The sequence below is a fragment of the Danio rerio genome, chromosome 6 (assembly GCF_049306965.1).
Source record: "Danio rerio strain Tuebingen ecotype United States chromosome 6, GRCz12tu, whole genome shotgun sequence".
In the NCBI taxonomy this organism is placed as follows: domain Eukaryota; kingdom Metazoa; phylum Chordata; class Actinopteri; order Cypriniformes; family Danionidae; genus Danio; species Danio rerio.
Window position 1 is genome coordinate 37,208,113 of NC_133181.1, and position 25,821 is coordinate 37,233,933.

The window sequence follows — 25,821 nt, forward strand, 5'->3', positions numbered from 1 at the left end:
TAATACTAATATTTTTTCTTTATTTATGTACAGTTGTTATTTAAGGATTATTTAGATATGATATTGTAATTTTTATTCATTGTTTAGGCTGGGTTTCATCTTATTTCTTTTTATTTTCATTTGAGTATTTTATTTGTCATTTTGTTATGTATTTTTAAGTGCTCATTTTATATTTTCATTGTGTGTTTTCATTAAATCATTTTTTTTTCACTCCCTCACTCATTTTACATATCATTTTATTGTTTAGTACAGGGCTTTTCAAAGTCCGGACTCCAGTCCGGATCCAGACCACGAGGGTTTTTAATCCGGACCCAACTACATTTCGTATTGCAAGACCATGCGTAAAGGATACAAATAGTCAATTCTTCCATTGATAAATTCATAAACCGTGTAAATCAACTGTTTAGTTGTTTGTATTTTTGTAAAAAAAAAAAAAAAGAATATGGGCCAAAATAAAACTGAAGGCCAAGTTTTCAGTGTTTTCCTCCATGACATGAAAACCCAAGGCTTCACGTGATCGAGCTGGCTAATTGCGTGTGCGCGTCTGCTTTAATGCACCGCAGCAAAGCGATTATTTGAATGGATGAAGATGTCGGTCTCACAAAAAAGAGAAAAACTTGATGAAGAGAACAGGCAGAAGTTTTTTTGCCACAAGCCAGCACAGAGCCATTCTGCTTGAATTGTGTGTTTTTTGATTTGAGTTGTAAATAGTGGAAATGTGAAACGCCACTATGAAACAAAACACAGACATTTTGAATGGCAGTATTCCAAAATAAGGACTGCAAAATTACAACACCTAAAGTTTTCAGTACACACCTTTTGTATTTTTCACCTTTTTTGAGAGAGGTCTGGATGTAGACCTGGTGCAGTTACAAGCTGCATGCAATGCTCCATTATGTGTAATGCAACCTCAGCTTGCATCAAATGGCTGCATCCAGATACTTTTTTTTGGCCTAACTTTGGTGTGTTTTGTACAAAAATTGCTCTTATATTAGTGGTGTTGTGCTTTATTGGTTTATTAGAGGTTTATATTAGTGGGTTTTTATCAACTGTTTGGACCTTTTAACGTAGACATTGAGAACCGCAGCTTAAACAGTAGTGTGTGAATTTTGATGTAAACGCATTCAAAGACAAAACAATGCTGCTATACGTTTTAGTTATCAGTAACACTGTTTCTTATTTGTCTTGCGTTAAATTTCCTCCTCCTTGTGAGGCTGAGTGGCATAAAATTTAAATATTACTAATATATTACGTTGTTATGAAAATGCATAAACCCTTCCAGTAAGCTGATTTTCCTGCTGTCACGAGTATGTTGTGCTTGCATTCTCTTCCATGTGTTGTCTTCATTTTCATGCCTCCATTCTGCCATATTTCTTCATCTTCCCCCAACGCTCTGCTGATCTCTGTCCATTTCTATCCATCTCACTGTGATTTGTATCAGATTTATTCCCTTATGGCTTGAGTGGTGAAGTGAAGTGGAGACACAGGGGAGTTTTATTGATATAAATGGCAGCTTTCTCCTAGTGCTTTACTGGGGGGGAATGAAACACTGTGCATTTGCCTTCCACTTTAATCTGCTTCCTCTGCCTAATTCTCTACCTCTCATCAGTTTATTACTTTTATATCATTCCAGGCATAATTGACGGCATAATTTAATCAACTGCTCACCTTATCAGTTTGGGTCAAAAAGTAATTGAACGATAAAGTGTTTAATTAATTGAAATCTCACAGTAATAATTGAAAGCTGTGCATTATACAAATCAGTCAGTTGTTTATTGTTGTGAACGTATTTCATTAGCGCCATATGCACTACTGTCCAAGAAGGATCGCCACTCTTGAAGTCTTTTTTCCTCCACCCAAACTTTATTGAGTGCTTATTGATTTGGTGTTATTAGCTTAATTGGCGCAAAGCACCCTGGAGACATATTACTATAGCTTAGCTTAGAACCAGAGCGGGTTTTCAGCATGTTTTAATTATTTTCTCTCATACTGCTGCACCACTCAGGGTAGAAAATCTTGTTTATAGATTTTTTGTCAACTCTGCTTCAGCTTGCCATGTTTATTTCTCCTTGTCCATAAGCCTGGCTTTGAAAACTGTGTGCTTTATGAATTTTTGATTACATAGTAATTGGCTCAAGATGTGTTTATTTGTTTGCATATCATTTGTTTTTAAGCTGGTGTATTTTAGTATTAATATTTACGTATTAATAGTATTAAGAGTTTGCAAGTATATGTTCATAAATGTTTGACTGTGGACTGAGGTATGCACATTATATGCAATTATTATATTGTACCTTAACAAAACCTGCATTTTGAAAATAAATCATTCTTATGGGTACTTCAAATAAAAGTATTGACATATTTTACACTTCAGATTATGGTACATATATTCACTGCTAGTAGCCCATTAGACTTCATATTACTGGAAAATTTAGTACTCAAAAGCTTATATTGATGTCTTATTCATGGCACGGTGGCTCATTAGTGGCACTGTCGTTTCACAGCAAGAAGGTTGATGGTTCGAGGCCTGGCTGGGCCAGTTGGCATTTCTGTGGTGGGTTTGCATGTATTTCTCGTGTTCTCAAGCATGTCCTCCGGGTGCTTTAGTTTCCCGCACGGTCCAAAGACATGCGCTATAGGTGAGTGGTTGTAGTGTGTGAGAGCTTATGGTTGTTTCCCAGTACTGAGTTTTGGCTGGAAGGGCATCCACTGTGTAAAACTTATGCCGGAATAGTTGACGGTTTATTCTACTGTGGCGACCCTTGATAAATTAGGGACTAAGCCGAAGGAAAATGAATGAATAAATAAAGGATGTCTTAATCAGCTGTGACCAGTTTGTCCGGTAGCTCAACACGACTTGAGATGCAGAGCAGAGTTGACCACACGATGAGTCTGAGTCCGGTGAAGAACAGTTCGAATGACAAAAAATAAAATAAACAAGCAAATAACAGGGTGAGGATATAATGAAATCTGAAAATGTGATAAAAATCTGGAAGCTTTTCTTTTTCTTGGATTGCTTTTTGAAACACTGCGGTTGGGTTTAGGGAAGGGGGTGGGTGGAAGTATTAGTTGGTTGGTCAGTCAGTCAGTCAACAGCGACCTCTGGTGTATTTACATGAGAACAGCTGGTGCGAATGGCACTTGCGAGAGAATTTTGAGATCTGATAAAGCGTACACGGCGGCCTCTGGCAAATTCACAAAAACAAAAGCTGTAAAAAAAGCGTAGCTCCTGGGACGTAATTTTGCTCTCTCCAGAAATGTGTATATAGGGGTACATAATCAGAATGAGCCTGGGTTGCCTAAAACCGAACATTTTTAATATCTCCTAGTTGCTGACATATCTTCAGCAGGCACGATGTGAAAACTCTAATGGTGGACGGCTGCTTTTCACTTAGGGCTGTGTATGCTAATTAGGGAGAGATTGACACTTCCCCTTTGATGACATGTACTGTAAAAAGGGAGAATATTAATTATATTAATTAAGTATTTCTGCAGACTGTTTTTATCAAGTGTGGTTATAAAAAAAAAATGAATACATTTTTGCATACTACTTTAGGCCCTTTTAAATTGGTATTAAGGTGAAATCAGAATCAGGAAAAAATCAGTATTGGCAAGTCACATTTACCAGAAAATCAGAAATCAAAATCGGCCACAAAATTGCAGTTGGTGTATCTCTACTTTAACATGCTTTGTGATGAACACTGAGTTTATCGCCTCTTTCATCTACCTTCTTCATTGACATTGATGTACAGCTTGTCTGTATGTAACAGAAATGAAGCACCTCCCCTTTGCTCCACTCAGCCTCTCTTCAAATGTTAAAGACTCGCCAGACAAATTCATTAGCATAGCAATTTCCTGTCAGGTTAGGACATCAGAATTAATCAGGCTCCCTCATAACATACAAAGCTAAATATGACTGGGAGGTTTTCAGCATGATAAACTCTTAAGTTACCCCCCCACTCTCCCCACCTCAGTGAAGGGACATTAGCGAGACAGTTAATCAAAATCGCATTAGCATAACGCACGGGCACCCTTAGATTATAGTAGCCTGGCCACGCAGGAGCAACGCTGTGTGAATGCAGAAGAGATCCCGGCGTTCGCTGCTAATGGGATCAAGACGCTTGGGTTTTAGATGCGTGCAGGTCAAAACTGAGCTGGTCATTATACTCGCATAGCCACACACACATTTAATAATATGCATCAAGTTGTTAAAGTGCGTTTTCGTAGCATAAATCAGAATTATGATCACATGTTCAGTGGCAAATTAGTCAATAAAATGGAGACGAGTGGATCAATGGAGTAAGATCATGATTCCCTAATGCAATTTGTTATTCAGGCTTTGTGTGTGACACTGTCAGTCAAGAGGTTTCACTGACCTCGCTTTACCCTGTGTGTGGCTGATGTCAACCAGGGCTGTCAATAGCTATGTTTCCATCCAAAAATGCGACTTAACTTTATGAGCAAAACTGGATTATTGCATAAAAGACGTGTGAAAAAAGCAGCGTTTCCATCCGAGTCAAAGTGAACAAAATCATAATTTCCTGATTAACTGGTGCCAAATATCAACAGTAAAAACAGAATTTGCTGCTGTATGAGAAGCTGCGTGAATCTTTTTTTCATTTAATAAATGACTTGTGCATCAGAAGGCAATCCTGACATGCAGTGAATGCGCCGTGGTGAGACGTAGAGCACAGATGCTCTTGATTCTGGAGGTCATTAATAATTTAATAACACTAATACTGAAATGGTTAAAGCATTTTAGATTGACCAAAACAACGTTTCAGATGCTTTACAATGTGCTTAGCTGGCTGGTTTATCCATTCGCACATATTTTTATCATCACATGATCTCTTTTATAACACAATCACATAAGTTTTTGAATACACATACTGAAATTTGTTTGGTCAAAGTGTTTCCAACGCAGTTTATGCGCATCTTTTCTTATCGAATAAAAAGTTTATCCTGCTCAGTTATGCGCGTGTTTTTTATGCGCACTTTCAAATTTTATACGCATCTTGGCTTTTCCATCAACTGTTTTTTATGTGTATGTGCAAAATGCACATAAAAATTGGTGTATGGAATTGTAGCTAATGTTAGCATGTGATTTCATAAAATTGGTTTAACACTGTTTATGCTCCAAAACATTTTATGGTCAAAATGATAAGCCCCTTTAAGCTATTTTTTTTCTCGATACTCTACAGAACAAATCACCGTTATACAATTACCTTGCCTAATTACCCTAACCAGCCTAGTTAACCTAATTAACCTAGTTAAGCATTTAAATGTTTCTTTAAGCTGCATAGAAGTGTCTTGAAAAATATCTAATCCAGTATTATGTACTGTCATCATGGCAAGGATAAAATAAATCAGTTATTAGAAATGAGTTATTAAAGCTATTATGTTTAGAAATGTGTTGAAAAAAAAAATTCTCTTCGATAAATAGAAATTTGGGAAAAAATAAACAAGGGGGCTAAATCAGGGGGGCTAATAATTCTGACTTCAAATGTATGTATATATATATATATATATATATATATATATATATATATATATATATATATATATATATATATATATATATATATATATATATATATATGAAGCTGATCATACATATATATATATATATATATATATATATATATATATATATATATATATATATATATAAATGTGGTTTGGTTTGCTTTTCTTTTGAATGTGTTAGGAAATTAATTGTTATAATTTATAGGATAGTTTAACCAAATTTAGCCATCATTTACTCACCCTGAAGTGGTTTCTTACCTTTCTGTTAAACACGAAAGATATTTGCCATTAACACCAACATAAAATTGAAAGGCTTCTGGGATTCATCATTGTTCAAAACTTCTTTTGAGTTCAATACAAGAAATAAATGATAGATTTTTTATAGTACTGATTTCTTTTCATTTATTTTTGAAGTTGCCTCCACATATTAAGTTGGGCTGTGAAAAAGTATTTTAGCATCAGAAACAACACCCAGGGTGACGCAGTGGCGCAGTAGGCAGTGCTGTCGCCTCACAGCAAGAAGGACGCTGGTTCGATCCTCGGCTCAGTTAGCATGGGTTTCCTCCGGGTGCTTCGGTTTCCCCCACAGTCCAAAGACATGCGGTACAAGTGAATTGGGTAGGCTAAATTGTCCGTAGTGTATGAGTGTGTTTGTGTGAATGTGTGTGTGGATGTTTCCTAGAGATAGGTTGCGGCTGGAAGGGCATCACTGCATAAAAGTGTGCTGGATAAGTTGGTGGTTCATTCTGCTGTGGCGACCCCGCATTAATAAAGGGACTAAGCCGTCAAGAAAATGAATGGCTACAGTGAGTATTTGAATGAAAAAAACACCCACTGTAGACAGATTGAAACAGTAGGATTTCTGTGAAAAATGCTGCTGGCTGTGACTATACTGGACAGAGAGCTGTATCTGTGGATCAAACAGATTCTCCAGAAAGCTGTCGATAAGCGCGTCGATAGAGCTGCCTCTTGTTGTTGACCAGTGTGTGAGTGTGCAGCCGTCAGCATTTGTGATAAAGATATATCCATCCAATGTCCTGAAGGCTCATACTCTGATTAAGAATGACCTTCCCTAGGACTAACAAAACTTAACTTTTGGATCTAACGTAAACTCTTTCCCACCAGGGCTACAGTTCTGCCACAGAGAAAGCAAGAATACAGTTAATTTCAGATTAGCAGGGTACACAGTTCAGAGGTGGACTAAATTGCCTTTTTAATTCCAATTCAAAGAACGAATTGAATTGATCTAACAAACAGGAACGTAGATGTAAAAAGAGCTGGCAAAATGACATTTAATTGGTCAAAATTATGTTTAAATTAGAAGGGACGTTAAAAGTTCAAGAAATCCTTGAATACTTTTTTGAGATTTTTACAGATTTGTGTGTGTCGAGCATTAATTAAGACAATGTTCCCCCATGTTAGCTTTAATTGTGGATAAACCTGATTGGCAATTTTCTCTTCTGTGTTTAAAATAATTTTTGGGGCGGGATCAAAATCTGTGACGTAGCGCTGATCTGCCTGTCCAGTGATGACGGGTCGGTTTCTCATTATTATTCATAGCTGAGTTTTCTTATCCTATGAGAAGAGCCTGCTTCTTAATTATTCATGACTCTATGTGCTTTACGCACATAGGCACGCTGTATTTAGCTGTTCATGAAGGGTCTTGTGTGTTTGTTTCCACAATCCACAGGGTTTGTTGCATGGCTTTCCTCGCAAAGCTGTCAGGGCCGATACAGCCAAGCTGTTTATGTATAGTAAGCATCTTTGTAGGCAGGGCTGTACGAGAATTGGAGAATGGCAGCCTTTGTTTTTATAAGTTTAGTTCATTACCATTCAAACATATCGCCCTGCTGCTTTGTTCGTCTATATTTAAAATCATTATAATTACCAGCCGGGCTAATGGTTGGAATAGATAGGTCAAGAGACCAGCTGTTCTGCTATCCACTGTGTCTGCATTCAGACTGGAATTCAGGAGGAGAGAAGTCTTTCTCATTTATAGTGTTCATATAAACATCTTTATCTTTATAATGATGGAACAAATTGTGGTTATATTATATTAAATTACGAATAGCCTTTCATATATGTAGCAGGGCATTAAATTACTTACTGTTTATTTCTTTTCATTTTTTACTTAATAAACTGTAAAATCATAAGTCTCCTCATGTTTTGAGGTAGACTTAGGCTAAAAGAGGGGGTTTTATGACCCTTTAAAAGGATAATTCACCCGAAAATGAAAATTCTGTAATCATTTACTCTTTCATAATTCCCTTTACTTGGAAACTTTGAGTTTATTGCGTCTGTTGAAGACAAAAGAAGATATTTTGAAAAATGCTGGTAGGGTAGCACTCATAGACTTTTTGATTGATTTTTTTCTTCTTTTGAGTAGAGTTTATAGGTGTTAGCAAACCAGAATTTTTCAAAATATCTTCTTTTGTGTTAACAGAAGAAAGAAACTTAGGTTTAAAAGCCCAAGGTAGTATAAACAATGAGGTTATTTTATTTTTTGTGTGAACCATTCTGTTAAATATTCATTCAATTTCTTGTCAGCTTAGACCTTTTATTAATCTGGGGTTGCCACAGCAGAATTAACCGCCAACTTATCCAGCAAGTTTTTACGCAGCGGATGCCCTTCCAGCCGCAACCAATCTCTGGGAAACATCCACACACACAATCATACACTACACACAATTTAGCCTATCCAATTCACCTGTACCGCATGTCTTTGGACTGTGGGGGAAACCGGAGCTCCCGGAGGAAACCCACACGAACGCAGGGAGAACATGCAAACTCCACACAGAAGCACCAACTGAGCCGAGGCTCGAACCAACGACCCAGCAACCTTCTTGCTGTGAGGCGACAGCACTACCTACTGTGCCACTGCTTTGCCCTCTGTTAAATATTATTTACTGTTTTAAGTAATTGTTTTCTATTTTAGGATTTATTTTTATTATGATGTCTAAGCTGAATTTCAGGATCCTTACTACAGGATTAAATGTCACATGATCCTTCAGGGAGGAAAAAATCCTGCTCTAGAAATATTTAAAATTATTATCTGTTTAGTTTTCCATTGTACTTCATATGTGTGTGCGTGTAAACTGTGATTTTTTTTTATTTGCAAATGCATTTTTGAGCACTCGTTATGATACATTTAAAGTGTATAAAAATTATTAATTTCTTTTTAAAATAATCTTACCAATCTTACAAAAAGCTTATCTTAAATATCTTAAAAACTGTTGATGTGGGCTTGAGTGAAAGTTTTGACAATCATTTAGAACTTTTTGAAAGTTTTTTTTTTTTTACACTTTTCAGAATTTTCAGTCTAAAGCATCCTTGCTGAATTAAAGTATTAATTAAATAGTAAGAATAATAATTAATAATAATAAAAATCATTTGAAGTAATAGCATCATATTTACGATAAATAACGTACATGCTGACTTGACTTCAAGTTTTAAAACTAGATTAAAAATCATTGAAGGTTTGTGGACAGAAAGAATGACAGAATGAAACCTGAGACTGCATTCTTGATTTCATAACTTGTTAGTTACAGACGCAACTTGAAATGTCAGCCCTGTTATTTTTGGTGCTGTCCAAATACTCTTAGCCATTATAGAGATGCATTTAGGTAAATGAGAAAGGAGTAATGGAAGTCATTCTAATGCCCACTTAGACGAATATTATCCTCACCACTCACAGAAACATCTGAATTTAGTTGAGCGTGGAACTCATCACTCGGACGTTATTGACCGAAACTGCCTCGCTAATGTAATGTGGTTTGTGCAAAGCTAATGATTATTTCTTTGGGCTTATTGATGCGCATCTGAGAAATTTCATTTCCCCGGCTTAGATTAACCATGTTACACCCGCACCAAGGAAATGATTTACATTATTAGATAAATATGTTAATATAATCTTATCCTCTCTCTGTGTTTTTTTTTTTAGTAACTTCGTTTTCCCAGAAGAAATTGCATTGCAGTCAGGATGAGTTTAACTGTGCACAGAGGACAAGTGGAGCTCTTTATAGAAATAAGAATGAGTTTGTTACTTTTGAGACTAGGCATATGACAATATCCAATTTTCTTGTTACAATAATTAGTGAAGATTTTGTCTGTATACACTGGACAAAAATATATAAAATGTCATAACCACAAATATAACTTATTTTAATAAGTTAATCAGGTTTCAACTCAATTTTCTTAAGTTAAGCAAAGTTTAACTTAATATTTAAGTTCCATTGGTGTGTTGAAATGACTAGATTTTCTTTTAAAAGATTTCTTCAACTTAATAAAAACTTAAGACAGCAAACATTTTATAGCATGTAGCAATTACTTTAACAGGTAATAGCAAAAACAAAACTTTTTGCTGTATATTGCTTTATTGCACATACATTTGAGTAATAAACATGTTTTAAACTAATTAAATTGCAAAAAGGTTTAAAATGTGCAATAAGGCAACGCATCTCAAAAAAAAGGTATCATTAGTAAAAGTCGGTTAATTGCACAGTTAATTGCACATTGCAACATCAGTGAGAAATATCTAGAAGTTTTAGTCATAGTATTGTGATAAAAGGATACAGCTAAACTTTATATTAGCTCAGATAAATGAAAGTGTTATTAATCATTAACTAATAAGTTGAGACAATAATTGCTTTACAAACAGGTTTCGTAATCATTTTAGTTTAAGTATTGTTAAGAAATGTAGTCTAATGATAAAGTTTTAACAAACTATAGGCCTACAAAGAAGAATCATAACATTTTCAGTCAATTTTCATGATTTAGACCAGATTAAAACCTGAAAATGTTTTAACAAATATTTAAGCTTTAAAGCATTTGGTGCTGTAATGAACACTACTGCAAATGTTCTAAATGTTCTTAAAAGGCTTTCAATAAATAAATAATGATTTACTTTTTGTTTTAAAGTGCACATTAAAACAATATGATGCGTGTTGCCGTTATCAAAATATTGTTTATCATTGACACATTTATTTGAGTTCTGCAAACTCTCTCTACTTTGTTACTGTACAGTATTTTATCCCATTGTCAGTCAGTATTCTGTTAGTCTTTGAGTTGTGCGTGGTAGTGCAAAAATTGTCTCTAATCTTCAGAAAGTGCATCATTCTGATTTTATTAAGTCTGGATAAATAACCTCTACCTCGAGTTCATCAGTTTCTCACAGTTACATCCACTGACCATTCATCTTACAGAGCTGTGTGGGTGTTATGCTGATCAGTTTTAGAATTAACAATCTAAGTGAGATCATGGAAGTCATTTGCTGATGGTAAAGTTTAACATTATGTTTGTAAACAGAGGATTTGTGTTGTTAAGCCCTCATTATACTTCAAACAAAGTTCTTGTTTGGGTGAATCACATCATTTCAGAACACATGCACCGATTGCTTAATGACCATTGACCAATGTTAACATAAAGGTGTTCAGAAAAGTTAGCTTTCGTTAGCTGTTTCGAATTGCCAAAACAAAATCAAAACGAACTTTGTTTCAGCCAGATTTTGTTCGAAATGATGTCATTTCAGTTTGTTCTTCAATTTTGTTTGAAGTATATTAAGCACTTTAGTCATATCCAATGTTATAGTTAGATAATCAACATATCCAATATTAAGCTATAACAGTTAACTGTAAATGTTAATGTTGTCAATGTTCTCATAATAAAATATTCCTATAGTAGGCATTTCTCTGGTTTTCAGTGAAGCAAAGTCCTGCAGAAATCATTGTAATATGATGATTTGCTACAATAATTATTTCTTAACATTATTAATGCCTTTTCTGTCTCTTTACTGTCAATTTAATGGATCCTCGCTTAATATAAGTTATAATAAATGAAAGTGTTGTATAGTATGCATATAAGCAAAATTTATTTATTACAAATGTATATGTGTATATATTAGATTTTTTACGGGTTTCAATGTGGACATTTCTCAGGGTTGCAAGTTAATTTTTTTGTACCTGTTGTAAAATTTGCCTGCTGTATGAAAGGAAATAAAAGTACATTTTTAATAATTCAATCAACCCAAGCTCATTCTGGAAACGTAGCCCCGCGGACGTTTCTGGAGACCGCGTTTTACGTGGCCGGAGGTACGTAAAGGCCGCGTTTGGTTTTTTTCGAGCGAACGCTGCGGGGCGGTGTGGCGCCGCTCCGCCCCTCCTCTTCGCGCTCGCCGGCGACAGCTCGCCTCCGAGTGGAGGGCTTTCCCGATTGCAATCAGTTTGTCCGCTTAGCTCACAGCGGTGCGTCGGCGGAGCGGAGGCCCCGGAGGAGGAGCCAGAGCCGGCCGTGGTGGACGACGACCGGGATCGATTCCGGGGAACAACAGGCTCCAGAAATCAGGTAAGACGAAAAACGGAATCCGAAAAATAAGGGCGAAAACGCGGCCGAAATCGAAGACGAGGGCTTTTGCTTTTTTTTTTTCCCGATCAGCCGGCTTTTCGCGCGAGAACGGCACGGGCGCGAACGCCGCGCGCTCCCATGAGGCGCCCGAGACGCGAAAAAGCGCACACAGCGGCCTCTCGCGGATCCGGGAAAACAAAAAAACGCTCGAATACGTACCTCCCGGGACGTAAATCGTGGTCCACAGAAACGTCTGCGGGGCTACGTTTCCACAATGAGCCCGGGTTGAATTCAATTCAATACCCCAGCTCATTGCAGATACAAACCTAGGTCTACATTTCTGGGGACAGCAAAATACATAATCTTAAGTGCGTCTGCTTGCAGTCTTTGTTTTTGCAAATCCACCAGAGGCTGCTGTGTACGCTTTTTGATTATCACAAATTTCTCTCACATGTTCTCTTCTCAAATAAATCCACCAGAGGGTGCAATATAAACTTCAGTCGACCAGGGGTGCGTTTCCCAAAACCATCGTTAGCCAACTACAAACATAATTCACTAATCCATCGATGCAACGAACATTTGCAAATTGAGTCGCAAACTTGAGCACTTGAAACTACACCTTTGGAGCTGTAGTTAGGAACATAGTTCTTGGCTGTGTTCTATTCCAACTTATCCCCCCTATGCCCTGATCATTTAGAACATTCTAACATTCAAAGTTGGAATTATTAAAAATAAAAAAGCATTAAGGTCTTCTCTATTAGGTATAATTTGCTTTCAAAGTATTTTCATAGTTCAGTTTTAGCTATCTTCGTGTTTATAGTTATGCTCCCTTCGCAGTGCACTTTAAAACCATTGATGTCATTTTAAACACAGCCTCATGGCAAAAGCTAGGTGACCTATTATTTAAAAGCAGAATCTTGAATGTTACGTCTCCAAAGTTTGTAAAAACAACAAACACAGCATACGTTAATTCCTTAATTTTATAGTTTGTTATTTATTACTGTATATGACGTGGGCCTGTTGGTTAGAACCTTCTGCTGTGATTTTTATGTGTCAAATTGTAAGGTAGACTTTTCAAAAAGAAATTTAAATAAATAAACAACATCCTATTTAATAATAATAATAATAACAATAATCATCATCATCATTAATATCATTAATATTATTATTAAAGTAAATATATTTATAGAAAATCAACCTCATTATTTATTTATTTATTTATTTATTCATTATTTATTTATATGATTTATATATGATATTAGAATAGTGTTATCTTTTGTAAATGATTTTATGTTTTAGAATAAAATATGGAATGTTTAACATTTCAGTAATATTAGCAAAGCAAACATGGCCCTAGAGTGCATGTTTTATCAAAACTAATATTGGATTTTATTTTAAATGCGTGTTTGTGTAAAACAATATAATTTGCACAAAGAAATGATGGGCTTCTTCTCAAGAGAAGTTGTTACTCTACCTTGTTTGGATTATGTGCCCTCCAGAAACTTGCGTTCTGTGAATGAACGTCGCCTCGTGGTTCCATCCCAAAGAGGGAAAAAATCACTTTCGCGAACGCTCACGCTCAATCTGCCCAGTTGGTGGAATGAACTCCCTAACTGCATCAGAACTGCAGAGTCACTCGCTATTTTCAAGAAACGACTAAAAACTCAACTATTTAGTCTCCACTTCACTTCCTAATCTGCAATTGCCTCTTTGAATATCACACTAACTGTACCCCCCCAAAAAAAAAAAAATACTAATACTACTAATACTTCCCTTCTTAGACTTTACAGACCTGAAACTTGCCTACAGCACTTATTCATTGTTGCTCTTAGTTGTGTAAATTGCTTCCTTGTCCTCATTTGTAAGTCGCTTTGGATAAAAGCGTCTGCTAAATGACTAAATGTAAATGTAAATGTATGTCTTATTGTTTTTAGGATGGATCATGAAACCAGCTTGATGATGGTTTTTATGAAGTGTAATGAGCACATTAAAGCTCATTAAAAGTGTGACAATATTCCCATCGCTGCTTTAGTTTACACTAGTTATGGTGCCATTACTGAATCTCTGAGTATTTTCCAGCATGGCCAAGTAAGAAGGAAGTAGCATGTGCAGTGAATGAAAAGCCCAGTGTGCACCATAGTCTTCAGGGTTATGAAGGGAAGAGAGCAGATAAGACAGACTGCGTTTCCCAGGAGGCTTTGCTATCTCCACCAGTCAGCCAGACATTCAGAACGGGTCATTCAGTTTATTCAGACACATGCTGACAAAGCCAAAAACACACACACGCACTCACACATTCACGTACGTTGAACGTTGTTCAAACAAACACGCTCTGTCACATACATTTCCCTAGTCACTCACCAACAAGCCTCAGAGTTGGGTTAAGCTTTGGTTTTAAATAGGACCTTTTTTACTTTCCTCTGTCAGTCTCAGATCCAATATGACTCCCACAGATGGACCTGGCCTTAATTTGCAGAGCCACAATGGCTGATGAAGAGATACCTCAAATGAGATTCACAGCTGTCGTTTTCCCATTTCTTCAGAGAAATCGGTACAATAGCGGATTTCAGCAAAAGACACGGCATTCAGACTTATGATTATAGATAGGTTTTGAGTAACAATAGGCCGAAGACACAGATTCGAGGTGTCAGAGAAGGTGAGAAGGTCTTCATAAATCTTCTTTTATATAGCGAAATTTACTGAAAGGACTGTGAAGAATGGGACTGAGAGAAATCAGTCTGGCTGCTATTGATTTGTGCTTTGGTTCCCAGACATGTAGAGATGTATAATTTATGGAGCTGTCTTGGGAACGCTGTGTGATCTGGGATGAAACTTCAAAAATGTTTCAATGGGCTTGGGTTTGGGTGGACAATACGGCCAGAGGAATGTCTTATTGAATTTGTGGATCTGTGATTGGGCTTGACAAGAAAGGATGTTCATATTAATGGCATAGTTTTTATAAGCAAATATAAAAGCGAAAGGGATTGGCTCTTTTATTGTAAACCTTATTTATTGGTTTGTTTGTCTTTTTGTTTGTTTTCTAGCTCTTTTTATTATGGTGCACACTTTCCATGACATTTACAGTTTGTTGGGTTCATTAGTAGTTCAACAGTTAACAAATCAAAAACCCAATAACAATTCAAAAGATTTTTATTTTTTATTATTAATTTATTATTTTTTAATTTAATTAAATTTAGATAATTTAATTAATTAATTAATTTAAATTTTTAATTATTTCTGGGGTTTTCATTTGGGTTAAAACATTTTAAGGGATCAGATTTTAATCCAGTACATACTGATTCATTTTTCCATCCAAGTTACAGAATTCACAGAAGTAATAGGTAAATAAATGTGAAAAATTAAAAAGATATATAATAATAAATATATATTTAAGGGTGGCGCAGTGGGTAGTGCTGTCGCCTCACAGTTAGAAGGTCACTGGTTTGAGCCTTGGCTGGGTAGTTGGCATTTTTATGTGGAATTTGCATGTTCTCCCCATGTTTGCGTGGATTTCCTTCATACACTCTCATTCACACATATACACTACAGACAAGTTTTAGCTTACCCAATTCACCTGTACTGTATATCTTTGGACTTGTAGGGGAAATCGTAGCACCCGGAGGAAACCCACGCGAACGCAGGGAGAACATGCAAACTCCACTCAGAAACGCCAACTGATCCAGCCGTAGCTCTGTGTGCCCCAAGCCAATAATAATAAATAATTATTATTATTATTATTATATTGAAAAATATGTATTATATCATAAAATAATTCAAAATAATGCAATATATCTTTTATTATTATTTTTTATTATTTATTTGAAATCATCATTTTTTTTTCATCATGGTTAAAAACATTTTCATATTTCAGATTTTAACCTAGAAGTACATTACATAATTCAAGTAATTAATAGTTAAATAAATAAAATAAAAAATTAAATTAAATTAAAAAATAATTAAAAAGATTGTCAATTAAGACATTTATTATGCACCATATAAAATATGCACAAATTAATTTTAAATAGACTTTTACAATAATTGTAATAAATATTGTTCTTTTGAACTTCCAATTCATCAAAGATTCTGTATCAAAGTTTCCACAAAAAAAATAAATAAAAATAAAATAATAAGCAGCACAACTGATTGGCTAATAAAAATAAATGAACCTTATGTGCATTAGGGTCATTTTTGAATGATTACAGGACACTAAAGAAACAGCCAAAGAAAAGCAAATCTTTGCCATCACAGGAACTTTATATTATATATTTTAAAATATTTTGGATTGGAAAGCAGTTGCATTTTTATAATATATCTTATATTACAGTTTTGCTGTATTCTTAATCAAATAGCCAATTCCTCTTTGACGCATAGGCTATAGACTTCAAATATTTTAATGTGAATATATCAACGTTGCAACATATATATTTTAATGAAAATATGTCACTGTATTGTATATTGTATATGCAATTTGTACATAATGTGTTGTATATAGCATCTGGAAACTACACATTTTAAATGTTAGTTGATACAGTATGTCATCCTTTAAAATGTCTCTGCTGTTGCTCACAGGTCGCCAGACGTGTCCGCCAGAGAAGTTTGACTGTGGCGGCTCAACCAGCAAGTGTGTGTCTTTGTCATGGCGCTGCGATGGAGAAAGAGACTGTGAAAATGGAGCAGACGAGGAGCAGTGTGCCGCAGGTAAGACCACAGAGAGAAAAAGAATTGGCTAAAAATAGAGCCTGTTTGGATAATGCATAGTCAGACTTCAGTGCGGTATGTGGGTGAACTTAATGGAGCGAGGTGTAGGTTGGGTGTGCATGTGTGTTCGTGTGTGGATTTTTGAGTGTGCCAGGGCGTGTGTGTGTGTTGGGGGGGGGGGGGGGGGGTGCTTGTGTGTGCGCGAGTGCATGGAACACATGAAACACTGATGTTGGAAGTTATCGTCGATCGATGTTCAGGAAAGATATTACAGATTGCCCTGTTATAAAAATTGGATGAAATTTTTGTAACACTTCCTATGACGCTCATGCTTGTAATGAATTATAACTCTGTTTATGATTATTTATAATCGAGCATAATAATTCTAAAAATGTATTTATGTAATGCATTTATAATAGTGGTATTAATACTTATTGGTAATTTATTTTATTGTTCAATATACAGTTGAAACCAGAGGTTTACAAACACTCTAAAAAAAAGCAACATAACCATTTTTTTTAAATGTCTGATGGTAAAGTATACTAAACATTTACTCTATTAGGTCCGTTAGGATTACCTAAATGATTTACATTTGCTAAATGACAGAATAATGAGATTTATTTTTTTTGATAGTTTTTCATTTAATTCTAGACAGTCAAAAGTTTACATACATTTCCTTGGTATTTTTTAGCTTTGCTTTTAAACGTATAACTTTGGTCAAATGTTTTGGGTATCCTTCCACAAGCTTCTCACAATATTTAGGCCATTACTTCTGACAGCATTGGTGTAACTGAGCCAGATTTGTTGGCTGTCTTGCTAGCACAAGCTTTTTCAACTCTGCCCACAAATCTTCTATAGGATTGAGTTCAGAGCTTTGTGATGGCCACTCCAAAACATTCACTCTGTTGTCCTTAAAGCACATTTTAACTAATTTGGCAGTATGCTTAGGGTCACGGTTTGTTTGGAAGACCCATTTGTGCCCAAGTTTTAATATCCTGGCTGATGTCTTGAGGTGTTGCTTCAGTATTTGTACATAATGTTTTTTCTTCATTATGCCAACTATGCTGTGAATTGGACCAGTCCCTCCTGCAGCAAAAAAGCCCCACAACATGATACTGCTTCCCCCATACTTTACAGTTGGGATGGTGTTCCTAGGCTTGTAAGCTTTCCCCTTTGTCCTCCAAATGTAACACTGGTCATTATGGCCAAACAGTTCAATTTTAAACTCATCAGACCAGACGACACGTCTCCAAAATTATTGTTTTTCCCAGTGTAATTTAGTAAATTGTAATCTGGCTTTTTTTTGTTGTTGTTGTTGATTCTGGCTTGTTGATTTTCCCATGTTGTCACACAAGGAAGCAGTGTATTTGAGGTTTTCCTTAAATACTATTTTACAGTTGTGCCTCCAATTAACTCAAATGTTGTCAATTCAGAAACTTCCAAAATCTTAACTCCATCATCTGAGCTTTTCAGAGGCATAATAATCTTATTGTAAGTAAACTTAAATGTATGGTTTTATATTGTTAGAGCCTGTTGCCTTATCAAGTACTTAATGTGAGTCATAATACAGTTACTAATCTTTTTAAATGCACAATTGATGGGTTTAGGTAAGGTGAAAACAGGATGGAAATTTTCCACATGCAAATGTTAAGAAATGACGTTGTTTTGACTGTAATGATGCATTTTTTAGGTTAGTAACTGTATTATGACTCTGAGTATTTATAAGGCAACATGGCTCTAACAATATAAAATTATACACTTATTTCAAAGAACAAAATCTATTAACTTACCAATGGGTCTTTATATAGGTAATTAACATTCCAATGTTTTAACATTATAGACTACTATAGATATTTACATTAGACGCTGTTGTTAACTATCCCAAGTAATGTTTCAATGGAGCCACTATTTTAGTACAGGGAAGTGCTCCTTGGAAATGAATATAGGACCAAGGTGGAGTGATTGACTGGCCATCAGGAGCCATAGATATATAGACATACATATATCTATGATCGGGAGTTTTCCTGGTGGTCAGTTTGCCGATTTTTTTTTTAATTACGAAATGTATAATTTTACATCAATTTTCTATATCAATGGATCTGTGACCACATGGGCATTGCCGACAAAGAGCATGTATTTGTGTGCATCTAAATGTATTATCTCCCTACCTGTTAAATTTGTTTTCATCTGTGTCCAGAAACACACTCCTTTCCTGCTTTCACTTCAGATTCTAAAGTGATTCGTTTATAAATGAATCTCCGTTACGAACGAATAGTGTGAACCACTGTTAGTCTGCGTCTCAATGTGCACATCCACCTTTCTGATCTAAATGGTATATAACACTTGTGATATTCAATAATAATATTCAATAAATTGATAATAATAAGTTACTTCGAAACTAGCCGTTACTTCTCTTAGCCGACAATAAGTTTATTGCAGCGCAGTGTCTTGTTGTCATATTTCATTTACATTGTTTGCTGATTTAATTCAACAAAACTAGCATAAGCCTAGAATTTTGTGCAAGTTGGTGCTACTTTTCCTTAAGGTCAGTGCAGTAAGAGACTGTATTATCATCAATACTTGTTGAGCACAAGAGTTAATAACATAAACTTTTTTGCTCATTACTATACCCGTAAACAGCGCAAAAGTCTTGACTAGTGCGGTTGAATGACATTTATCATGGGAGCACTGTACAAATTAGGCGACAGTATTGACGCATGCTCAGGGTCCGTATGCGATATCTAGTGTATCTATCTATGGTAGACTTCAACACGATACAACCATCACTGATGAATTAATACATATAAATCAGAGTAAAATATTATGAAAATGTTAACTGAAAAATAATAAATACGTCACTAGTAAGTAGAACTGAGCGATGACTAAATGATTTTTTTCACGATAACGTTATCTTTCCTGATATTGTTTTTATTAATGTAGTTATTCCAGAAAAACTACAAAAGGGCTTTATATAATAAATAAGCCAGACAATTAAGGAAAAGAAAAGGACTTGATCTTATTTGATTATTTTGTATTTTATTTTTAACCGTATACATATGTTAAACAAAATAAGACTTTAAATGAACAACAAATTATTTTTAAGTGAACAGACCTTATTATTATAAACATTTTTCTAGAAACATCTTCTCACAGATATAAAATATATCTCAAGTAAGTAACAGGAAGATACAACTTAAATATAAAAACAATTTAAGGAAAAACAAACAGAATTTTCCTCTAAAACAGAAAATGTAAGCAATACAATTCTTGTATAAATAATAAAACTAAGTGATCACTTATTGTTGAAAATATAAAAGAATTAGCATGCCTGCTAGTTTCCCATTGAGCCTCAGCCTCAAACAACACTTGCTGGTTTATGCAAGTTAGCCATGCCCACTTATTTCAATTTTACACTATACACAGAACACAACTATACACATTTCATTTTGCAGTAACAATATATACTGTCGTACCGCCCAGCCCTACTAATAATCATTAATAACACCATTATAAATGTAGCTATAACTGTCATTATAATACATTATAAGGTTTGTTGTGTCTTTATAGGTACATGCAAAGAATTGTTATGCTTGAATTTTGAATAATTATAAACAGATTTACAATTCATCAAAGAGCTTCATAGAAAGTGGTAGAGATGGTTTTTTTTCAGGCCCTCAGCAGTTGGTTCTTGCATTGCTAGATTATTACAGTGGGTGTAAGGGGGATATGTAAATGCAATGACTGTAAATAAAACAGCAATTCTGCCTACACACACAGTTTATTTCTTACACACTAATCTGCCTGCTGAATGCACACATTTGAGTTCACTACTGGATTATAAAGTTATATTGATTTTGCTTTGCTCTTTGACATGCAACCTATACAAGCATTGATTCTCCAACTGCCTCTTTTATGAAGAGATTATGGTTTATACATTTGGCCTTTTAAAGCTCTTTAGGGTCTTTATCATTATAAAAATAACTCTTGATGTACTGTTGAAGGGGACATAGATAAACGCAGACTCAGCTTTTTAAATCGACAACAGCATGCTGTAGTTTCTAGTTTGCTCTGCATGACTTGTTATTTATGCACTGGAGGTTAATTCACCTGTTGATTATTATTGTCTGTATTGCTGTTTTTATTTTTTATAGAGAGATATAAATGGAGGTATTTGTTTATTGTACTGAAACCTTATTTTATTTATTGTATGTTTGCTCACTGATATGTGCAAGATTAAAAGTACCATTCATAAAAAACAGTATTTTTCGTATTCATATGTTTATTCAAATAGTTTTGTTGGTTTGCATGAATATATTAAATAGTACAACTATTAACTCCTCAGACATGAACTACATTCGTTCCAAGTTTCAGACAAATGTTGAATTACATGTTCCCTGCTCTTAAGGCTTCCAAAAATGAGACCAAATAAAATAATATAATTTATTAGATTTTTTTGTTTTGTTTTTTCTTTTCAATATACAGCACGTAAAACAGCTGTACTTTAAAAACAACACACCAACATGAAACTAAAATAAAGTAATACAAATTGTTTATCTTAAATTGAATTTTTTTCTGAAGGTTACAAACTTATAATATAACATTTTAACTTTACTTTTCAGGTTTTTGTTTTATAGACTGCACATTATTATAGAACCCACTGTTCATTATAATAGAGAGACATAAAAAAAAGGTTGGTAACACTTTAGAATAACTATCCGTTATAACTAGTTAATAGACCATTAATAAACTGTTAGTTAACAAGTTATAAATGACTTGTTAAATAAAAGTTAACAGTTTGTTAATTGTTTACAACTGTGCCTTATAGATGGCTAATAGATAACTTACAAGCCGTTAGTTGACAAGTTGTAAATGACTTCTTAACTGTATTTTAATGATTTATAACTATACCTAATACATTTTTAAGAGATCATGAACAAGCTGTTAGTAAATTACTTAATAAAGACTTGTTAAGTATCAGTTATGGTGTGTATATGTTATTGGGACGTTATTCTAAAGTTGCAGCTATTTTTCATTTATTAACTGTTAGTTAATGAGGAATAGTTGCAACTTTAGAATAACGTCCCAATAACATGCTTAAGCTAATAACTAACACTTAACTATTATATTTACTCACACTTTACAGACGAGAGTTGTTCATCGTTTGTTAACCATCTACTAATACCAATGAATCCTTGTAGAACAGCAAATGGATGGAATAAGTTCAAGCTACAGAAATTTGATGTAATATTTAAAATATAAAATGTTTGTTTCTAAACCTTGTTCCACTTATAGGCTTTTCTGTGTGCTGTGTTTTACCAAAGAAACTCCACAGATGAAATTTTAAAAGTTGTCTTTAATGTATAGAAACACACATACTGAACCATGACATGGCAGTACAGCAGTATGCAAGAATACAAACCCATGAAGTGCTAAACATGAAAACAAAATAAATAAAAAATTTAAAATTACACCAGTGGTCTAATAAAAAAGTTTCACTGGTGTTATTATAGGGTGAACAACTGATCTGTAAAGTGTGAGTAAATATAATAGTTAAGTGTTAGTTATTAGCTTAAGCATGTTATTGGGACGTTATTCTAAAGTTGCAACTATTCCTCATTTACTAACAGTTAATAAATGAAGAATAGCTGCAACTTTAGAATAACGTCCCAATAACATATATACACTATTAACTGATACTTAACAAGCCTTTATTAAGTTATTTACTAACAGCTTGTTCATGATCTATTACTAATTTATTAGGTATAGTTATAAATCATTAAAATACAGTTAAGAAGTCATTTACAACTTGTCAACAAACAGCTTGTAAGTTATCTATTAGCCATCTATAAGGCACAGTTGTAAATAATTAACAAACTATTAACTTTTGTTTAACAAGTCATTTATAACTTGTTAACTAACAGTTTATTAATGGTCTATTAACTAGTTATAACATATAGTTATTCTAAAATGTTACCAAAAGGTTTTCAGCTGTCTTTTTGTTCAACAGAAAAAGAATAATGAAAGAAACTCATCAAGTCTGAAACAACTTGAGGGAGAGTAAATAATAAGTAAATTGTCATTTTGGGGTGAACTATCCCTTTTATGTCTAAACCCCACTGTCCATTATAATGATTCCATTATAAAATCCTGATTTAAAGCTTGCTGTTCAAGACAGTCATTTCTCTTACTTTTATAAGTAAATTACATACTTTTTTATACAATCTATAAAATATTTGGCAAGAATATCAATAAATGTGAATACAATCATTAAAAAAATGTTGCTTACTTCTCTGCTAGGAGCGAAGTGCTACCATGAAAGACTATCAGCGTTTTTATGTACTGCACAAGAATAATTATCAACACATTCACACAGAACAGACAGAAAAAAGTTGTTTTAGAGTGACGTTTAATAATATAAATGCAATTTTGATTACATTTAATAGTCCTAAAGTACGATTAAACATTTGTTCATCTCTGAATTAGAGTCAATGTTGTATCATTCTTAATTTATCTACACTAAATACATTTGAAAAGTAAGTACTGATGATAACATCACACTGGCTGAACATAAAAAGGATGTAAAGAGATTATTATGTTGACCATTATGCATTAATGCCAACAAATAACATATTTCACAACTGAACTACTTTGTTGTGTTCATAATTATCCACCTATTATTCAGCTCAGACTATAGTGTGCTTTTCATATCTCTGAACACAGCCGAGCAAAATCTCTTGTCCTTGTGTCACCGCAGGCTTACGCTTTCTCTTACACTTAATCATATAATAATGAAATACAGGACACGTCTTTCAACTCCAGCTCGATCTTTTATGGGTTTCCATTTTCTAACTATTAGCGCTATGATTAGCACCTTGACAGCGTTTGTTTATCTGCTGGATTTATAGCTGTGATTTGCGTGTCCTGCGCTGAACTAGAAAATAAGAGCATTAACATCACTGTAATATTTCACCGCGCTGCTGATTATAATTGATTTCCTGCTTGATGTCTGCTTGTGAGACTTCTATTTTTTATGAGAATATAACCTGCCGGACTGCTCCTTTTGATTTATAATTGAAGATGTTAAGGCATGGTCTATGAATACATATTACTCTTAATGCTGTACAGCCCGTAACTTCTGAAGAATCGTGCTCGCACAGAAATTACATTTCAAATCTTTTTCTAATCCATCAGCTCAATTTGAACCAGAGGCTCATCATTCAGGAGAAAACAGGGATGATTGGAGCATGTTTTAGAGTTTGCTCATTCATTATTAAATATGTTTGGCCTAAACCTTTGGAGTTTTGCAGTAACCGTCTTAAAATGAGTATATTTGATTTATTGTTAATACATCAACTACTGATTCTATTATTTTCATACTTGACAAGGGTTTTTCTGAATAATTATTTTTATTTGACATTATTAATGGCTTTACTGTCACTCTTGATCAAGTTAGTGCTTGTTAAAAAAGTGAGAATAAAATTATTAGTAAATGCTCAATTAAATAAAGTGATTAAATCAGATTTATTGTAAATACAGCTGTAATATTAAAACCAGGAGTCATATAATAATTCCTTACATTTATATAGTGCTTTTCTGGACACTCAAAGCACTTTACACAGTTTTGGGGGGTGTAGCATCCACCTGGATGACACGACTGCAGCCATATTGGCCCAGACCGCACACCACACACCAGCTGATTGGTGGAGTTTTCACAAATGTAAGTAGATTGAACATATACCAGCGTGGGGAATCATATACTAGATAAGTTGGCGGTTAATTCCTCTGTGGCAACCCCTAATGAATATAGGGCCTAAGCCAAAGGAAAATAAATGAATGAACATAAAAAATTACATAAGTTGTCCCAAAAAAACTCAACAATTTTCTTGTTATTATTTTTAAAAAGTAGTTTGAACAAACTGCAAATGTAATTATTTTAATAATGATGCATAATCCAGAAATATTGTTATAAAATAATATTATAATGTTAACATCACTGCACAGCAAAAAAAGCAACAAAACAACAGCAAAAATAAAGTCAGCAAGCAGCAGAACACTGGCAGCATAATTTATTCATACTGCAGTTAGTCGGACAGAAATCGCTTTCATTACTCAGTTTGTTCAGAAGGACCTGTTTGTAAAACATTCGGGAGAACAGCGTTGGTGGTAGATTCAAAGTTCTTCAAAGCACACAGTATCCTCTGGGCTAGTTACAATAGCTGTTTTACTGTATAATGCATAAAACTAAAAACTTAAAACTTAATATTGTTTTAACTCTTTAACTTACTAATTGGGGCAGTAGTGCACTTTTAATGACTCCACACATACATTAATAACCTTCTCCACATGCAAACCCTTTACACTGTGTTAAAGGTTGGACCATTTGCATAAAACATATCTTGGGGAGTCACAGACATGAATAAAATAACTCCTAACATCACATTCCCATTTCTGTAGAAGAAAAGCAGTATTTGCCCTTAAACTCAGCGGTGTCCTTTTGCTCTCCTTTCGCACTCTCTTTCCCCTCTATTACCCTAATCTTCAGATACGCTGTGAAGGAAGCTTTTAAGTATAAATTATTATCAGCAACCTGCATTTAAAATGTACAATCAAAGTGGCCTTTGCTCTTGTGTAAGGCCTGTGAAGACGGTTTGAAAGGTTTGATTGGTGAAGCTGTGTTTAGGCAGAAAGAGAGGAACCCCTGCTGAGGAGTTTGGCTCATTATGGGGGAGGAGATTCATGACGCTAGGGGATAATGCACTGAAGTTTAATTGCTGGTTGCTTATATTCTTGATAATAAATGTGCATGTTCACAGACGGAAGATGCAGCACCATGTAAATACAAGAATGTGCTTTTTTTTGTTTTTGTTTTTTTGATGTTTTGAATATTTTGTTGATGTTAATCCCAGAGTGTTTATATCAGATTATCCACATGTTTGGTTTTGAACAAACTAGCAGTAAAATCATGTAAAGAAGTTGTAATGGAATTGTGCGTACGATCGTCATTAAGACAAATCATAACATTTAAAAGGGTCATGAACTGGCTTTTTGTTATTTTAAACTGTAGTAATTTTGGCGGCACAGTGGTGCAGTGAGTAGTGCTGTCACCCCACAGCAAGAAAGTCACTGCTTCGAGCCCTGGCTGGGTCAGTTGGCACTTCTGTGTGGAGTTTGCATGCTTTCTCCGTGTTTGCGTGGGTTTTCTCCGGGTGCTTTAGATTCCCCACAAGTCCAAAGACATGCGCTATAGGTAATAATAAT

General features: G+C 34.6%; 1 protein-coding gene across 7 annotated transcripts in view; it reads left to right on the top strand.

Moving 5' to 3' along the window:
- lrp8 (low density lipoprotein receptor-related protein 8, apolipoprotein e receptor) overlaps positions 1 to 25,821 on the top strand; it is a 332,503-nt gene that overhangs the window by 190,233 nt on the left and 116,449 nt on the right. For all 7 annotated transcript variants that reach the window (XM_073953023.1, XM_073953022.1, XM_073953024.1 and 4 more), the window contains 1 exon segment: positions 16,435 to 16,563. Coding sequence is in view for 4 of the 7 variants with exons in the window: in XM_073953021.1 (XP_073809122.1) it covers positions 16,435 to 16,563 (129 nt within the window). In the remaining 3 variants the exon portion in view is untranslated.